Source organism: Perca flavescens, chromosome 11, assembly GCF_004354835.1.
Source record: "Perca flavescens isolate YP-PL-M2 chromosome 11, PFLA_1.0, whole genome shotgun sequence".
NCBI lineage: Eukaryota > Metazoa > Chordata > Actinopteri > Perciformes > Percidae > Perca > Perca flavescens.
Window position 1 is genome coordinate 24,637,303 of NC_041341.1, and position 17,208 is coordinate 24,654,510.

Below are 17,208 nucleotides of genomic sequence, written 5' to 3' on the forward strand. Positions count from 1 at the left end.
GCCTCGGTGGAGGTATTAACTCCTTAGTGCTCACTACTTACTGAAGTCCAAATGATAAATCATCTGAATTTTATCGCCATTAGTTTCTCCACAAGAAACTGTATTTTTCAAATAAAGTAATCCTCATTACATATCTAGGGCACAATTCTACTACATGTAAACTTTTAAAATATTGATTATGGTATCAACCTCAAAAATCCCTGGCCTATTTTACTTACTAATGTTTATTCACCCTACCAAGTAAAGAGACAGGTGTTCTCTGTGGACCCCTGGAAGAGTAGCTGCTACATTGTTAGCAGCTAATGGGGATCCAAATAAAGGAATAAAGGAATTCTGGGCAGACATCAACTGCTTTTATTGTGTGCCTCCTTTTTCTACTTCACATAACTTCACATTTTTGACACCTTTTCTCACCCTGACTTATTCACTACCATCAGCACTACATGCCTGGGGCATCCTGTTGCACATCCCCCTCGTCTCTCTCCTCTTCTTTCCTATCAGCTCTCGAATGTACTCTCATAAAGGCAAACAGTTCCCCAAAAACACTTTAAAAAGCCCTACATCCCCCAGCCTCCCTTTAGCTGATCCTTATTCTAATCTTAACCTCAAAACCAAGTCTGAGTCCTCAAACGGCGCTTTAAAGGAGTGAAGCTTGGTCAGGATGACGGCACAAAAATACCCTCATTCTAAAGGTCTAAAACTCAAATCTGCTCTCAGAAAGATTGAAACACTGGAACACACACACACACACACACACACACACACACACACACACACACACACACACACACACACACACACACACACACACACACACACCTTGAAGCCATAAAAATAGATTGTGTGTGACTCAGCCGTTATGTAAAGTCCATCTCTGATAGGGCCGCCTGGGGCTGTTTATGTCAGTTTAGCTTGACGGCACAGGAGCTGAGGTGACACGTGTCTGCTGTGTACGAGTTTCAATACACACTCACACACATTGAACACACACACACACACACACACACACACACACACACACACACACACACACACACACACACACACATATTTCCCAGAATATGCGTGCAGACCTCTCCCCCTCTCACTCACTCTTCCTTCCTTTTTTGTCGACATTCCCCCAGTGTGTGTCCCTTGATGGACCAAGATGTGATACAGTCACCGTAATGGACTCCCTCCAGTCCAAACAGCATACATTATTAGCATTTCAGCGCAGGCTGGGAGGGAAACACCACGTTAGACATAAAACACAACCGCCATCCTTCTGGCCAGGTGGACAGTTCAATCAATACTGGTAAACATTAGCGAATCTAGAGCTAAACTGATGCATTATTGCTGTTGTCTTTATTTAACATCTGGTCCTGTCTGTATCAACCACTTCTCATAAAACAAATGTGATGGGGTGTGTGATTATATATTTATCATCTGCACTGGTTTCCTATGGGAAAACTGTAACTTGTATTAATTATGAGATTATTTGTATCATCCTTCATGCAATTATGTTATCCCCCCTTATTAAACTATGAAATTCATAGAGAAATACTACAGAGTGTTTTTTATTATTGGGAAGGCCTTCTAGCCTTCTAGCCAAAAGTGATGTTTGCCACCCAATAACCCCAACTGGTCCAGCCCTCATCTGCTGTGATTTAAGGTGGATGAAGGTAATATTAGTGGAGACTTTGTATTAAATGCTTTAATGATCTTACTGTCACACATACACCACTAGAATCGGGGGCGGCATCCCATTCAGATTACATTTTCTCTGACACAATCACACACCCAAAACAAAATGTGTGACTGTATGTGTGTTACACACAGTCACACACACCACCTTATAGTCTCTCTGTGTGCACATAGCCCTGAAGTAAGGGACAGAAAGTGAGAGAGCAAGAATGAGAGAGACTCCTCACAGTCCTTTCTCACTCACAACAGGTTTCAGACAGAAACAGAGGCACACACACTGACTCACAGACTGTTAAATTAAATGTGTTAAATACTGTGCGTGTCTGTTTGTGCGTGTGTGTTAAAGTGTTGCACGGAGTTAATGACAGACTTAATTGGTGCAAGCAAATATCCCTCCCATTGCTCCTCATTCTACATCTACTAATGGAAAGGCATCTACTCCCTAAAGACAGTAAGGAGAAAGTGTTAGGATCTATTTGATAAACATAAGCACACACACACACACACACACACACACACACACACACACACACACACACACACACACACACACTCGTCCCAACATGATGAATTAATAGCACACAAAACTTGCATGCATAATACTGAAATTTCTGCACAATAATTGTATCTACAGGCACATGGAAATTGATATTTCTAACTAAAAAGCATCCACAGACAATTGAACTAGACCATATTGAATTTGGAACTATCTATAGTATTTAGGAAATTCCTTTGCCTTTGTTTTGATTTTAAACTAGGGGCTATAAATATATAAAAGGACAAATGATTATGCACCTGCATGGTCCATTCCTTCCGTCAAACGTAATTCAAGTGTTGGAGTTGAGCCTGAAAATTGGAAGCAAAGACCATATAGTTCAAGGAATAGTGTGTTCAAGTGGAAGGAAATTACATATTGATGAGTTCTGTAAAGCTGTGTGAAGCTCACAGTAACATTACATTATAGGTAAAAGAAAGCCTCAATGGGTTTTCAAGAAGTGCAGCTATTATAACGGCTAAAGAAAAATCTCAATTTATTTATCAGAACCTTTAGTAGCACATTATCACATACAAGCAAGCTAAACAAATGTACAACTCTTGCATGCTTACTTCGTGAGTTACTTTTGCTTTCTTTGTGCTGGAATTTTAAATTCGGTGGATTTATGAGGACTATGGTTAACTGCTCCTCAGAGCTCTGCAGGGTAAATTGAGACAGCTAGCTAGACTATCTGTCCAATCTGAGTTGTCTCTCGCACAACTATTTTACAGCGGCTCTGTGTGGAGTTTAGCACCGCCCATGAGGATTCTGATTGGTTTAAAGAAATACCATAAAATCAGAGCACATTTTCCTCCCCATCCCCGAATGCTATGTGGAGTATCCAGACCATCGTTCAGCTCGCTTTGGAGGAGGTTCGGGCAAAGCGAGACTACTTTTGGGGCTTTTGTGACTCGATTTGTTGTGAATGCCTGTAAGTCAAAAAGAGGGACATGAGTCCCAGACTGGATGTGAATCCAGGATGTTGTTATATGCTGTGTAAAGTTGCCCACTGCAAACACAAGCAGAAATCTCAGGTTTCACTTTCATGTTTACAAGTTGGCCTTTGGCTCGTCTCCCCATGGAAAGCCTGTGGCGGCTGCAGCTGAGGCGACACAACAATTACCAAAACTGTCTACGCACAGTCCACTACCTCATCCCACCCATCGCTCTCTGAATTGCCTCTCCTGAGGTTTCTTCTATTTTTTCCTCTTACTTTTGATCTAAGTGTTAATGTTTGTGTTCTGTCCCCATCAGCACATTAGTTCACTTAAATGTTTTTTTTTTTCCTCTCATTGCTGGCAGTAGTTGTTTTACATGCGTGTGTTCCTTTAAGAACTGTGGGACCGTTGCACCATGGGATTTAGTCAGGAAGTTGAATGTGATCAGGACAGCCTCATGTTTTGTGTTATCTCTCCATACTATCCACGTTATCCACAGCATTCTCGTTTCACCCTTTCTAATCAAATAAACGGAGTTAAGACAATCCCAGTCTCCAGTGTTTGATGGTGGAAGGTGTTTAGCTGCTGGTCAGATTGCACAGGGTTACGTGCATGCAGGACAAGATAGTGAAACGAGAGCTTTCTAGCGGGCTGGACAACAAGGTTGAGCTGATTGGAGTTACTGCCTCTACGTTACAGCTAAGAGAGAAGGCTACGACTAGGGCAACACTAACACAGGCAACCTCATCCATTGCCACGACATGGAAGATAAACCAGCAACCACGTTTGAGACCAGGTCCGCCGCCTCATGCTCTGGGAAAAGCTCAAACACTTCATCAACAAGTAAAGCAGCAGCCATTGCACGTGCTAAGGCAGAAGCAGCAAAAGCACGAGTTGCATTTGCTGAAAAAGAAATGCAAATGAAGATAGAGAGGGCACGCTTAGATGCATCACTAGACATATTGAAAATGGAGAAAGAAGCAGCAGCTGCCATTGCCGAGGCAGAGGTCCTTGAGGCAGCCGCAGACACCAATGGGGAAAAACGTAGCTGCAAAATAGACCTCCTACTCAAGCCTAAAGACCCTGAAGAGCGTACTTCTGAATATGTACTTCAACATTCCGTATCACGCAAAAGCCTCCAGTCAATGCCAGAAATGGAACCCATTAATGAGTATGAGTTAGGATATGTAACTTCTATGCCGCATCAAGAAAGAATTGTTCCAGCTCCACACATTAACCAAGTGAAGGACGACAACACCCTCCTTCCAAGTAATGTTCCTACACAACAGGCAGTGAAGGTTGAATCTAGAATAGACCAGACCTATACTGCTAAAGGGAGAGAGAGTGATGGTTGGATCAGGAGAGGAGGAATAAATGACTGCAACCATCCACCAGCTCCCCACCACAGCACTCCATTAGCAGGTAACCCACATGACAGTCAAGGCATGACAAACTTTGTGAGGTTCTTTGCTCGCCGTGAACTTGTCAGCACCGGACTACTACAGTTTGATGATCGTCCTGAAAGCTTCAGAGCCTGGCGAGCTTCATTCCTCAATGCAACCAGAGGCCTAGACCTATCAGCTGGGGAGGAGATGGACCTCTTAGTCAAATGGCTAGATGGTCTGCTGGACATGCAAGGCGGATCAAGGTGGTTAATGTAAACCAACCTGAAAGAGGTCTTACAATGGTGTGGGAAAGACTGGAGCAGTGTTATGGATCGCCAGAGGCCGTAGAGAGTGCACTCTTCAACAGACTTGACACGTTCCCCACGATACATAACAAAGATCCTCAGAAATTGAGAGAGCTGGGGGATTTGTTGATGGAGGTTCTTTCCGCCAAGGCTGAGGGAGATCTGCCGGGCCTAGCCTTCCTGGATACCTCACGTGGCGTCAACCCCATTGCACAAAAGTTACCCTATAACCTGCAAGAGAAATGGATAAATGAAGGCATGCGGTACAAACAACAAAACAGAGTACCATTTCCACCATTTCCCTTTTTCGTGGACTTTGTCTGCCATCAAGCAACTACTAGGAATGACCCTAGCTTCGACCTCACCATGTTCAACACGTCCCTGTCCAAATCAGACAAGCCTGCCCCCAAACAAAGCAACCAGAGAGCAACTATTTCAGTCCATAAAACTGAAGTGTCTTATCCCTCTAATGCCGAGAGGACTGAAAAGAAGACTGAGGAGCCTGACAGGCAGGGCCCCATACATAGGAAGCCTCACCCTCTGCAAAGATGTCGCAGTTTTAGAGGGAAATCTCTTGAAGACCGAAAAGCCTTTCTTAAAGGCAACAGGATATGTTTCAGATGTTGCGCATCAACATCACATCTTGCCAGAAACTGCAAGGTCAGTGTGAAATGCTCAGAGTGTGAGAGTGAAGGTCACAACACAGCTATACATCCTGGACCTCCGCCCTGGATTGTTAAGACCACAGACTCTGCCATACAGCATGGTGGGGAGGAACAAAGTGTTCCCACTGATGTTGCAGCCCTGTGTACGAGCGTCTGTGGTGGAGACCTAAGTGGCACGTCGTGCTCCAAGATCTGTCTTGTTAGAGTCTTTCAGTCAAGTCATCCAGACCTATACGCTATCCTCGATGACCAAAGTAACAGCTCATTGGCTCGGCCAGAGTTCTTCGATCTTTTTAAGGAAGAAGGGCCCAGGTCACCTTACTCCCTGAAGACATGTGCAGGAGTGACAGAGACAGCTGGAAGACGGGCGGGTGATTACCAAATCAAATCTCTGGAGGGTCAGGTGTGTCTACCTCTCCCTACACTGATCGAATGTAATCAGATCCCTAACAATAGATCAGAAATCCCCACCCCAGATGCTGCACTTCACCATGCTCACCTTACATCTGTAGCTCTTCAGATTCCTGAAATCGACCACAAAGCCCCAATCTTGCTTCTCCTAGGAAGGGACATCATAAGATCATAAGATCAATGGGCCCCACGATGCCCCCTATGCTCAGAGGCTCGACTTAGGGTGGGTCATCGTTGGAGATGTCTGTTTGGGAAATGTTCATAAACCATCCACCGTGAACACCCTCTTTACAAGCACGCTAGAGAATGGTCGCCCATCTCTCTTTCAACCTTGTCCCAACCGGCTCCTCATCAAAGAAAGATACAGCGACTCTCTGTCAAAAGACCTCATCACGGGATACCTCAGAGATGATACCAACTGTGACAAAGAGGAAAATCACCTTGGGTGTACGGTATTCCAAAGGACAAAAGACGATAATAAAACGTCTCTCTCGATTGAAGACAAGGCCTTCCTAAAGATAATGGAACAAGGACTTCAAAAGGATGATGCTAACAACTGGGTAGCGCCTCTCCCCTTCAAGTCACAGAGACGCCGCCTTCCCAACAATCGAGCACAGGCACTGAAACGGCTCTCTGCACTCAGGCGCAACTTCGACAGGAAACCGGAAATGAGAGACCATTTCCTTTCATTCATGGAAAAAATATTCCAAAATGACCTTGCAGAGATTGATCCTCCTCTGAGGGAAGAAAGGAATGTTGGTACCTCCAAACCTTTGGCGTTTACCACCCGAAGAAACCAGGTCAGATTCGGGTGGTATTCGATTCCAGTGCACAATATGAAGGGGTTTCGCTGAATGATGTACTTTTAACAGGTCCAGATCTTAACAACACCCTTCTCGGAGTCCTGATTCGTTTCAGAAAAGAGTTCATCGCAGTTACAGCGAATATACAGCAAATGTTTCACTCTTTTCTGGTCAGAGAGGAGGACAGGGACTTCTTGAGATTCCTTTGGTTTAAGGATAACGACCTTCACAAGGACATCATCGAATACCGCATGAAAGTGCACGTTTTTGGCAACAGCCCCTCTCCAGCTGTTGCTATCTACGCTCTTAAACGTTCAGCGCAGGATGGCGAGGCTGACTTTGGGTTGGATGTCAAGCAGTTCATAGATCGTGATTTCTATGTGGACGATGGCTTGAAGTCACTGCCCTTTGAAGAAGCTGCCATCAGCTTGCTCAAAAGAACACAAGACACGCTTGCCTGCTCGAACCTTAGATTGCATAAGATCGCATAAAATAGCAGTGAAGTAATGAGAGCCTTTCCCTCCCAAGACTACGCAAACAACTTGAAGGATCTGGAGCTTGGTACAGACACGTTGCCAACGCAACGTAGCCTTGGAATCATTTGGGAGCTTGAGACGGATACGTTTACATTCCAGGTTGTATACGAAGATAAGCCATACACTCGTCGGGGTGTCCTGTCTACAGTTAACAGTCTATACGACCCCCTGGGATTTGTTGCTCCAGTTACCATCCAAGGCAAAGCTATCCTTCGTGAGCTCACCATGGAAGTGGGTGACTGGGACTCCCAATTACCTTCTGATAAAGTGAAGCTGTGGACAGCATGGAGAGACTCCCTGAAAGATCTGGAAAGTCTCCATATCCCAATAACGTATGCAGCAGTCTCCCTCTCTAAAGCTCAATGGCAAGAACTTTGTATCTTCTGTGATGCTTCAACAAAAGCAATAGCCGCAGTTGCCTATATCAAAGTTACAGATGCTGACGGAGAACACCATGTAGGGTTTGTTCTAGGTAAGGCAAAACTTGCACCACGACCAGAACATACAATACCAAGATTGGAGCTGTGTGCAGCAGTGTTGGCAGTGGAGTTAGCTGAGCTCGTCATTTCAGAAATCAATGTTGACCTGGATGCCACACATTTCTACAAAGTCGTGTTAGGTTACATCTACAATGAGACTAGATGGTTCTACGTCTATGTAAGCAATAGAGTACAGCGCATACGAAGATCAACACGACCTGAACAGTGGCACCATGTCCCCACCGAGCTCAACCCAGCAGATTATACAACGAGAGCCGTCCCCGCAGCTCAATTAAAGGACAGCACATGGCTGACAGGTCCAGCTTTTTTGACAAACCCTGAACCTAGTCTTCCTGAGGAGGATATCTTTGAAATTGCAGATCCAAAATCGGATCCAGAAGTTCGACCTCAAGTGTCTACTCTGAGCACCGCTGCCTCAAATGCACAGCTTGGATCACAACGCTTCGAGAAGTTTTCAAGCTGGAGGTCATTGACTCGTGCTGTTACTTGCTTGATCCATGTGGCTCGACTCTTCAAGAAAACGTCAGCATTGGGGCCAAGTAAATGCAAAGGCTGGCATTACTGCCAGATGGCATACACAGTGGAGGAGCTTTCTCAATCCAAAGATCTCATTATTTGTACAGTGCAGCAGGAAAGCTATGCCGAAGAGCTTGAATGCTTAGGGAACCAGGAAGAAATCCCCGAAAACAGCACTCTTAAGAAACTGGATCCATTCATCGATAATAATGGCTTATTGAGAGTCGGAGGCCGGATCACAGAGGCAAAATTGGAAAGTGATGAAAAGAACCCTATAATAATTCCTGGTAGCCACCACATCACAAGGTTACTTGTGCGTCACTACCACGAACAGACACATCATCAAGGGCGCCTTTTTAGAGAGGGTGCTATTCGCACTGCTGGCCTGTGGATAGGTGGAATGAGAAGACACGTACGCAGCGTCATCTACAAGTGTGTCACATGCCGCAAACTTCGTGGCACATTTCTCTCCCAGAAAATGGCCATCTTACCTGCAGATAGGCTAAGCATTGAGCCTCCCTTCACGAATGTTGGTTTGGACGTGTTTGGGCCCTGGTCCGTTCTCGCACGGCAAACAACAGGTGGCCACTCTAACAACAAACGTTGGGCAGTGATCTTTACCTGCCTGAGTATAAGGGCAGTGCACTTTGAAGTCATTGAGTCCTTGCATACTTCAAGCTTTGTAAATGCCCTCAGACGGTTCATTTCCATCCGCGGTCCAGTGAAACATATCCGCTCGGATAGAGGCACCAATTTCATCGGGGCCTGCAAGGAGCTCAAGGTTCCATCAAACATAGATAGTTTCCGTGTGACGAGGTACCTATCTGAACAGGGCTGCACATGGACATTTAACCCACCTCACTCCTCTCACATGGGTGGCGTATGGGAGAGGATGATAGGCATAGCCCGGAGAATCATGGATTCCATGTTCCAGCAGGAAGGATCCTCAAAGCTCACTCATGAGACTCTCGCAACTCTTCTGGCAGAAGTAGCAGCCATCATAAACGCTAAACCCTTGGGTCCAATATCCGCTGATCCTGCAGATCCAATGATACTCACCCCTTCTACCCTTCTCACGCAGAAGGTGGGCCGTTTCCCTGCTCCTTCTGGTCAGTTTGACACTAAAGATCTCTATAAGCGGCACTGGCATCAGGTTCAAGTCCTTGCAGATGTTTTCTGGAACAAATGGAGGAAGCAGTACCTTTCTACATTGCAGACTCGGAGTAAATGGCATTCAAGCAAGCCAAACATTGATGCTGGAAGTATTGTCCTCGTGAAAGACTCCCAAACTGAAAGGAATGAATGGCCAATGGCATTGGTCACTAAGGTATTCCCAAGCAAAGATGGGAAGGTCCGCAGTGTAGAGATCAAGATCTCCAGACAAGATGGAACCAAGCTCTTCCTTAGGCCTGTCACAGACTTAGTCTTCCTTCTCTCCGAAGAAGACTACAAGAGCCAGTAGTGACTTTCAAACACTGTTCTTCAGGAGCTAAGTGTATGGGTGTTATCTATAGATACCAGGCGGGGAGTGTTCTGTCCCCATCACCACATTAGTTCACTTAAATGTTTTTTTTTTCCTCTCATTGCTGGCAGTAGTTGTTTTACATGCGTGTGTTCCTTTAAGAACTGTGGGACCGTTGCACCATGGGATTTAGTCAGGAAGTTGAATGTGTCATGTGTTATCTCTCCATACTATCCACGTCAATCTTCCACGCTCCATGCCTTTGGCAGCATTCTCGTTTCACCCTTTCTAATCAAATAAACGGAGTTAAGACAATCCCAGTCTCCAGTGTTTGATGGTGGAAGGTGTTTAGCTGCTGGTCAGATTGCACAGGGTTACGTGAATGCAGGACAAGACAGTTTGTCTTTGGAGTATTTCCCTTTCTGTCTTCATAGAGCGCTGGGGCTGGGTTGGAAACTGTTGAAGTTAAAAAGTTAAAACCCGGCTTATGTCTTGAAAACAATGCACTTGCTAGATCTAATCAAATAACTACACTGATTAGCATTGGTCTGGCTCACACAAACTTATATTCTAAAGAATTAATTAGGTCATGTCTGTTATTTAGCATAAAGTTAGAAGCTCTAGAAGACTTATTGTTTAAACAACTTTGAGAGCCATCCCCTGTTGAGCCAGACATGATTAAGACAAAGAACGAGTATTGCTGTGGATTGGAAACAATTGACACCATCTCAGTAAGATCCTGTGACCGGGTGTAGCCTCAAGACACTGATTGGGAACGTACACCTTTTCTTTTGAGAAACATCTGACCAATAGGGAAAGATTTAATTTGAAGAACCACCCAGGTGTAGGGGAATAAACGTGTGATCCGGGGAATGTCTCAGGACTACAAGCCTGGGACCCGACAAGGGCACAAGGTTTTGTGGTCCGCTGTTTACAGTGTATTGTTTGTCATGTCACAGGACTGCTTTTATGTGACTCCACAAGGAGAATCATAGATTCAGTCCGCTGTCAGCTGCAGTGTAACATTTGTTTTGTCATGTCGCATGGCTGCAATCTGTGTCCCCACAAGGGGAAGCATGTTTTGCTGTCTGCTACTGGCAGTGTTTTATGTTTTATGTTTGATTGTGTTTTGACTGTTTACATGTTGTTTTATTAAACCTTTTGCTTAACTTTCAATACGACCCCAGCTTCTCGAAATCGAAGAACACATCTTTTAGAGATTTCTTAACAAAACCCATGCTGTTGTGGGAAAATATCGCCCTCTGAGACACTGTATGTACTGGCTTATACAAATAATCTTGACTTCCTGTAAACAACAAGCGGAAGTACTCATCATCTTTGTTAGATGAAAAGATCAATACCACTCTCAAGTCTGTATGGTAAATATGTAGCTGGAGCCAGCAGGTGATTAGCTTAGCTTAGCATAAAGGCTGGAGGCAGGGAGAAACAACTAGCCTGGCTCTGTACAGAAAAGAAAAAAAAAACATCTGCCTATGAACATCTCTGAATTTTATTAGACCCTTTTCACAGCCCACATCAACTTGGCAAAGCAGGAAAAGTATGGTGCTAAAACAGTCTCATAAGTATTTGCATCTTGTAAAACACAATTCACAAATGAATACAGAGGGATTTGTATTCGTAAATCTGTGTTATATCTGTGTCTCAAATTTGTAGAGCGATTTGTATCCGCAAATGCGTATCTGTGTCCGTGAGTCTAATTTGTAACTCACATTTCATCATTTGTAAATTAGTATTTTTCAATGTAAATATATGTGTAAATCTCCTTATTGTTATGGATAGATGAGGCTTGGATCCAAATGCAGAGTATGATCAATTTAATTTAGACCAAAAACGAAGAGGATTGCAGAGCAAAACAAGTAGTCCAAAACGTACGCAGGCCAGGAAGCCAGGAACGAGCAGGTACACACAGTACACCACTCGACAAACACGAAAAAACAGAATAGTTTCCCAGTCATTTGTGAATTGTGTTTTACAAGTTGCAAATACTTAAATACTTAAAGCACAGGTTTAAATAATAACATTATTTTTTGGTGTATGCACACTTGAACTGGCTCACTGGCTCAAACATGGAAAGTGTTATGCATGTAAAATATTTTTGGATAAAGCAGCTAAAAATGCCAGCTGTCAAATAAATGTAGGAAAATAAGTAAAATGTCCAATACTGACCAATTAACTATTGCAACCCCCCCCACATTTTTAATTATTGCAAAAAAAGTGTACTCTCTCCTATACTTCCCAGTTTTACCAGAAGCATTGGTGTAACTGATTCCCTCCTCTTTTTCTCACACAACAACACATGACACACATACTGTACATCAACAGTGATATAGAGTAGGTGGCTTGCTTGAAATACTTTCTTTAGCCATTTCTTCATCTTCCTCACAGTTACCAGCACGCACAGATATACACCTGCTGCTATTTACACAAACCATAGACAAACCATTGGCATTCCCCATGGGCTTGTCTTTCTTACTTGATACATGCACATCCGCTGTCTCATTAGGGGCTGGACACTGTGTATCTCGCAGCTCTGGCTCAGTCTATGAGCTGCGTCCTTCTTGTTTGCCTGCTTCTCAGACGGAGGAGACTTCCCAGGGAAAGCTCTGAAAGAGGCAGCTCAAACTGGGAGAAAAAGACAGCATCAATTCACACAAGCTGTTGCGCTTTGGAGCCCAAATTGCCTGTGACACATCTGCAAAATCCCCTTTCTTCCCAATATGAAACTTCACCTGCCATCTCCCCAGTTGATCAGTAACAAAAACAAACGTGGGGTAAAGTGTAAAGGAACTGCTTGTCAAAACCGTCTTATTTGAAAACTGTTAGTGGCATTGCTGCTAGAATTATCCAACTACCAGCTACCTTCTCTTCTCACCAGGAATACATTTTTGTGAAAAATGAAATAAAGATTATTATTTTAACTGGCAGCATGCACACATTCTCACACATATAGAGATTCCGTAGAACAAGACATGTTGGGCTTTGCAGCCAGCCAGCACTTGTCATATAAGACTAGGTGACTGTTGGTTGGAGCTATTTTGATGCTGTTCATGTTATTTACATCACACCACCCCCCTGTCATGTCCTGTTCCCAGCATGTCTTGTGTGTTACGCAAATCTTTATTTGTGTGTGTGTGTGTGTGTGTGTGTGTGTGTGTGTGTGTGTGTGTGTGTGTGTGTGTGTGTGTTTATGTGCGTAAAGGACTGTCTCCCTGATGTCCCATCATCCCAAATAATCATCTCATAGTCATGCGTGAGATGCGATTTCCTTTAAACAATAGCAGGCCAGCTCGCCTCGCTGACCCCCCAACCTCTCAGGCTGCTGCAGAACACACACACACACACACACACACACACACACACACACACACACACACACACACACACACACACACACACACTTTCAGCTTGCATTAACAGCACACACACAGCCTCCACAGCTCAGCCTCCATCAGTGCAGTGGTGATGACACAGTCTCTTTTTGTTGCTCATTTAACTGCCTTCTAAGGCAGACTTTAATAACTGGGGCCAACTGCTTGTCAGTGCTGCTGTTTTAGCCGGACATTACGTAACAATTGGATAGTGGGCAAGGCTCAAACTAATGCTAATGATTTCCCTGCCAAAAGAAAAAAAGGAAAGTGATAATGAATGCCCCAGAGCTGTCTTTAACAGACTTGTAATTTAGTTGAAAAGAAAGACATGGAGAGTTTGGTTGGCCTACTTTGAGAGCCAATGATAATTCAGCTGGTTCCTGCACTGTGAGTTAAACACAGCATCACATCCATCACAGCAGTAGGTTGTCTGTTCAGATTTGTGTTGTAGAACATAGCTCCTATATTATGCTTAAAGGTAAACGTAATGATGTTCTGATTTGTTCAAAAAAATGTTGGGCCAAACATTCAGTCCTGTGGTGTGTGATAATCACCTCTTATAAGTGAAGTCTGGTATTTATTGGTTACTTGTTACTTTTTGTATTCAATATAGCTACTCATGTAATTAAACACTTCCATGTACACACAGGTAGTAACTTAAAAAAGTATTTTAGCATCTTAGCAAAAGGTGATCACTCAAGCACTGAAACAGCTGAGAATCACCGTTTATCTTATTGTTTATTATTATTACCATAGTGAAGACTATTCTCCATCGGGTCCAACAATCAATGGTCTCTAAACTTTAGAGAACAGTGATGATATGACACTTTAGAGTCTAAAGTGTCAGGGGGCTCTAGAGTGGAAGTGACAAACTTGACTGAAGAAAACATGGTAAACCTCAAAAGATTAAATTATTTAAAAAAGTCATCTTGACATCTCATTCTTTAAGCACAGGGAAATGTCCAAGATGTTCAGTAGGGTGTATTGATACTGATTGAAAGCCATAGTGTGTGACATGAAGTGTCAGAAGCTTATCTCTGGAAATGGAATAGTATTTCACTCTGTTACTGAAGCTGCAATCAATCCTACGATACGTGCTAGACATTTTTCTTCGAACTAATAATTATTAAATCTAAAAAATTGATGTATGGAAAATACATGTAAATATATAGGCTACATGCAACTAATTTGAGTCACATCATAGTTTCATGCATCATGACTGATTAGCTTAGGCTAAATCATATAGAATCAGTGATCAGATGGCTTAAAAAACTAAAGTCTTTTTCACAGCTGAAGTCCTATTTGACTAATTATCAAAGCAGCATGGTAATAAGAGTATACTGGTGTGATGGACTCAAGTGATCCCAGGAGAGGAAAACCTAACATCCACCAGTCAGCCCAAGTGCAGCCGGAGAGCTGCAGACAGGAGCTACACTGCTCCAGAAACATGTTCTTTAAAGCCTATCCTGGGAAATGATGCATCAAACTAGTGTGTTGTGCCTCTGTTGCTTCTGTCATGTGTGACCTCTATGGCAGCAGTTAATTAGGTAGTCAGTTAGCAGAAGGGAGCAATATGCTGGATGGATCTACAGAGAAGAGTCATATATGGCACATCAAGCAGCAGCGACGAGTCCTCTCCATCATACAGTAATTCCACCACTATATAGATAGCCTAAGTGATGGCTGGCATTAGTTCTTTTCATAGTCAACTAGTCAGGGAGCTGCCAGAACAAGAAAATCTATTTTTTTTATTCAGTGTTGAATAGGTTCCGAAATAACATCCTCCACTATCTGTCTGTTGTAAATATGTATTTAAAAGGTACGACAAGGAGGGAAGCGAGGATGGACGACTTCATATTGGAACGTATCCCATAGACGGAACTGCACCTTTTACCCGGAGCTGCTGCTGCTCCTCTGCACTGCTCACTCCGTGACAGAACGGCAGAGATGTTATCAGCTATCCGGTCTTATCTTCTACCAATTATCAAACTTTACCTGCTTGGTTTGAAGGTTCTGTTGGTTCAGCTGTTCAGCAGATCTTTCAGGTTGCCAGGTTGGTTCAACTCTCAATACGTTGCTGTGGTGCACTTTCTTTGACAGTGTCACATTCCGTAACGGTTATGGTCTTGTGTTGTAAGCATTGGCATATATATAAACGGCTTGTGAGTCATGAACGCTGGTACATTGTAGTAACTATGCTAGCTAGCTAACTAGGTATGTTACATAAATAACATAATATAACCAGTATTTAGCTAGAAGCAATTTCCATCTCAGTGTGGGCTGTCACCGTGGTGCAGTAACGTTAACGTAGCGTTATTGCTAGCAAAGATAACGTTAGCTTAACGTTACGCCAGTTAGAGAGAAGTGTAAAAGTCGAAACACGAGGGAAAGAAAGCGTTGTTTTGTATGTTATCATTGCCGAATTCATCAGAAGAGCTTAATGGTTCATCTTCTTCTCAAAGTTTGTTCTTGAAAGGGTCTCCATTTGTCGCCAATTGATGTGGGTTTAAATTTCCACTTTTTATAACGCAGTTTGGTAAACAGACGCAGGACGTATCTCGGCTGCAAGTCAATGAAGACGCTTGATTAACAGCACAAGTTGCACAACCGACTATCAACCAATGTAATACAATATACTGCTAAAAGAAAAGTGCAGTGCAGCGACTTTGTGCTCCAGTTGTGCACTCAATAGTGTTCCAGGAGTTAGGCTATTTTGACACACGAATTTTATAGGAATATTTTGGTATCCTAATTGGTGGTGGCTAAATTACGTAAGGTCAACAGACATGCATTAAAAAACGTTGTGTTTAATTGACATGAATTGTTATTATCTGTGATACTAACTTATTTGCAAAAAGCATGATATATTTCATTACAGAGGACATATACTGCAACAATTTAATTATTAAATTAGCCTAATATGTTTTCACAAGTTTTAGCCAGTTCACCAGTCTCCAAAAAATTGTAATTTAAGGACACTATAATAGCCACACAGTGAAACTGTGGGATACAAAATTCTTTCAGAATGCCAAGGAACATACAGTACCATAGCATCAGAAAAAGTGACAAAAACATCAGAAAAAGTGACAAAAACATTAGGACTAGCGACAAATGAAAAACAAGTTTTAATTTTAAATTTTTACCCAGAAACATGTAAAAACCCAGATAAAGTTCATCTGAGTTTTACAGACCATTTACAGGTCTTACTCTGGACTTCTCGTGTCTTGAAATAGCGGCCTGTCTTGAAGCATCTTTCTTATCAAAGACATTGTCCCTGATATCTGCGTGTCCTCTTCTGCCTCTGCCAGTGATGCCCAGACAAGATGGCAAGGTTGCCATAGTGACAGGAGGAGGGAGGGGAATCGGCTATGAGGTAGTCCGCCACATGGCCAGACTGGGGGCACATGTTATCATAGGTATAGTATGCAAGCACCACACCACTGACACTCAAACCTGACTTAAGGGCAGGAGATACACAGGACACACATCAACACACGTGATATAAAAAGTTGGCTTCCACCTGTTTACATTCAAATTTACAAATGTAAATGGCCATTCAAAATTACAATTTTATACAGAAGGATTGGTGCAATGATAAGTGAAGTGATTATTTAGAATTTGTATCACATAACAATTAAATTATCACCATATACTGCAAATTGTGTCCCAGTCAGAATCACCTGTGCATAGCAGCAAACATGACAAAGCAATCTGTCAAAGCACTTGCATGCAGATGCGAAACTGATGGCAGAATTGAGTCTTGTCTCGTCACAGTTAATGGTGCCTCAATCAGTGCTGGGATTAGCAGGGCCGGCGATTGCTATAGGCGACCTAGGCGACTGCCTAGGGCGTCAAATGTGTTGGGGGCGCCGTGTCGCCCTTAGGTCTACTTCCCATTAATAATAGAATTAGAACGACAAGCAAAATAAAACGTGTTTATTCAACATGATCATCCTAAGGCGCCCCCTCAGCCACACGTTTACTGGTCAACCTTTCATTACGCAACGTTTCCCGTCTCAGGTCAGACTCAAACACACGGAGCTCTGAAGCAGACCTGTGCGTCGCTTAGTGTCCACTCTC

General features: G+C 43.2%; 1 protein-coding gene across 3 annotated transcripts in view; it reads left to right on the forward strand.

Annotated features, from left to right (window-relative positions):
• Nucleotides 1-17,208, forward strand: part of LOC114564306 (dehydrogenase/reductase SDR family member on chromosome X) — a 55,973-nt gene that overhangs the window by 6,024 nt on the left and 32,741 nt on the right. Inside the window, exons 1-3 of one of the 3 annotated variants that reach the window (XM_028591566.1) lie at nt 14,722-14,775; nt 14,948-15,181; nt 16,437-16,544. In XM_028591566.1, the coding sequence (XP_028447367.1) occupies nt 15,076-15,181; nt 16,437-16,544 (214 nt within the window). In that variant the 5' untranslated portion in view covers nt 14,722-14,775; nt 14,948-15,075. Of the gene's footprint in view, nt 1-14,721; nt 14,776-14,947; nt 15,182-16,436; nt 16,545-17,208 lie in introns of those variants that run through there. The other 2 variants (XM_028591564.1, XM_028591567.1) reach the window with 2 other exon arrangements.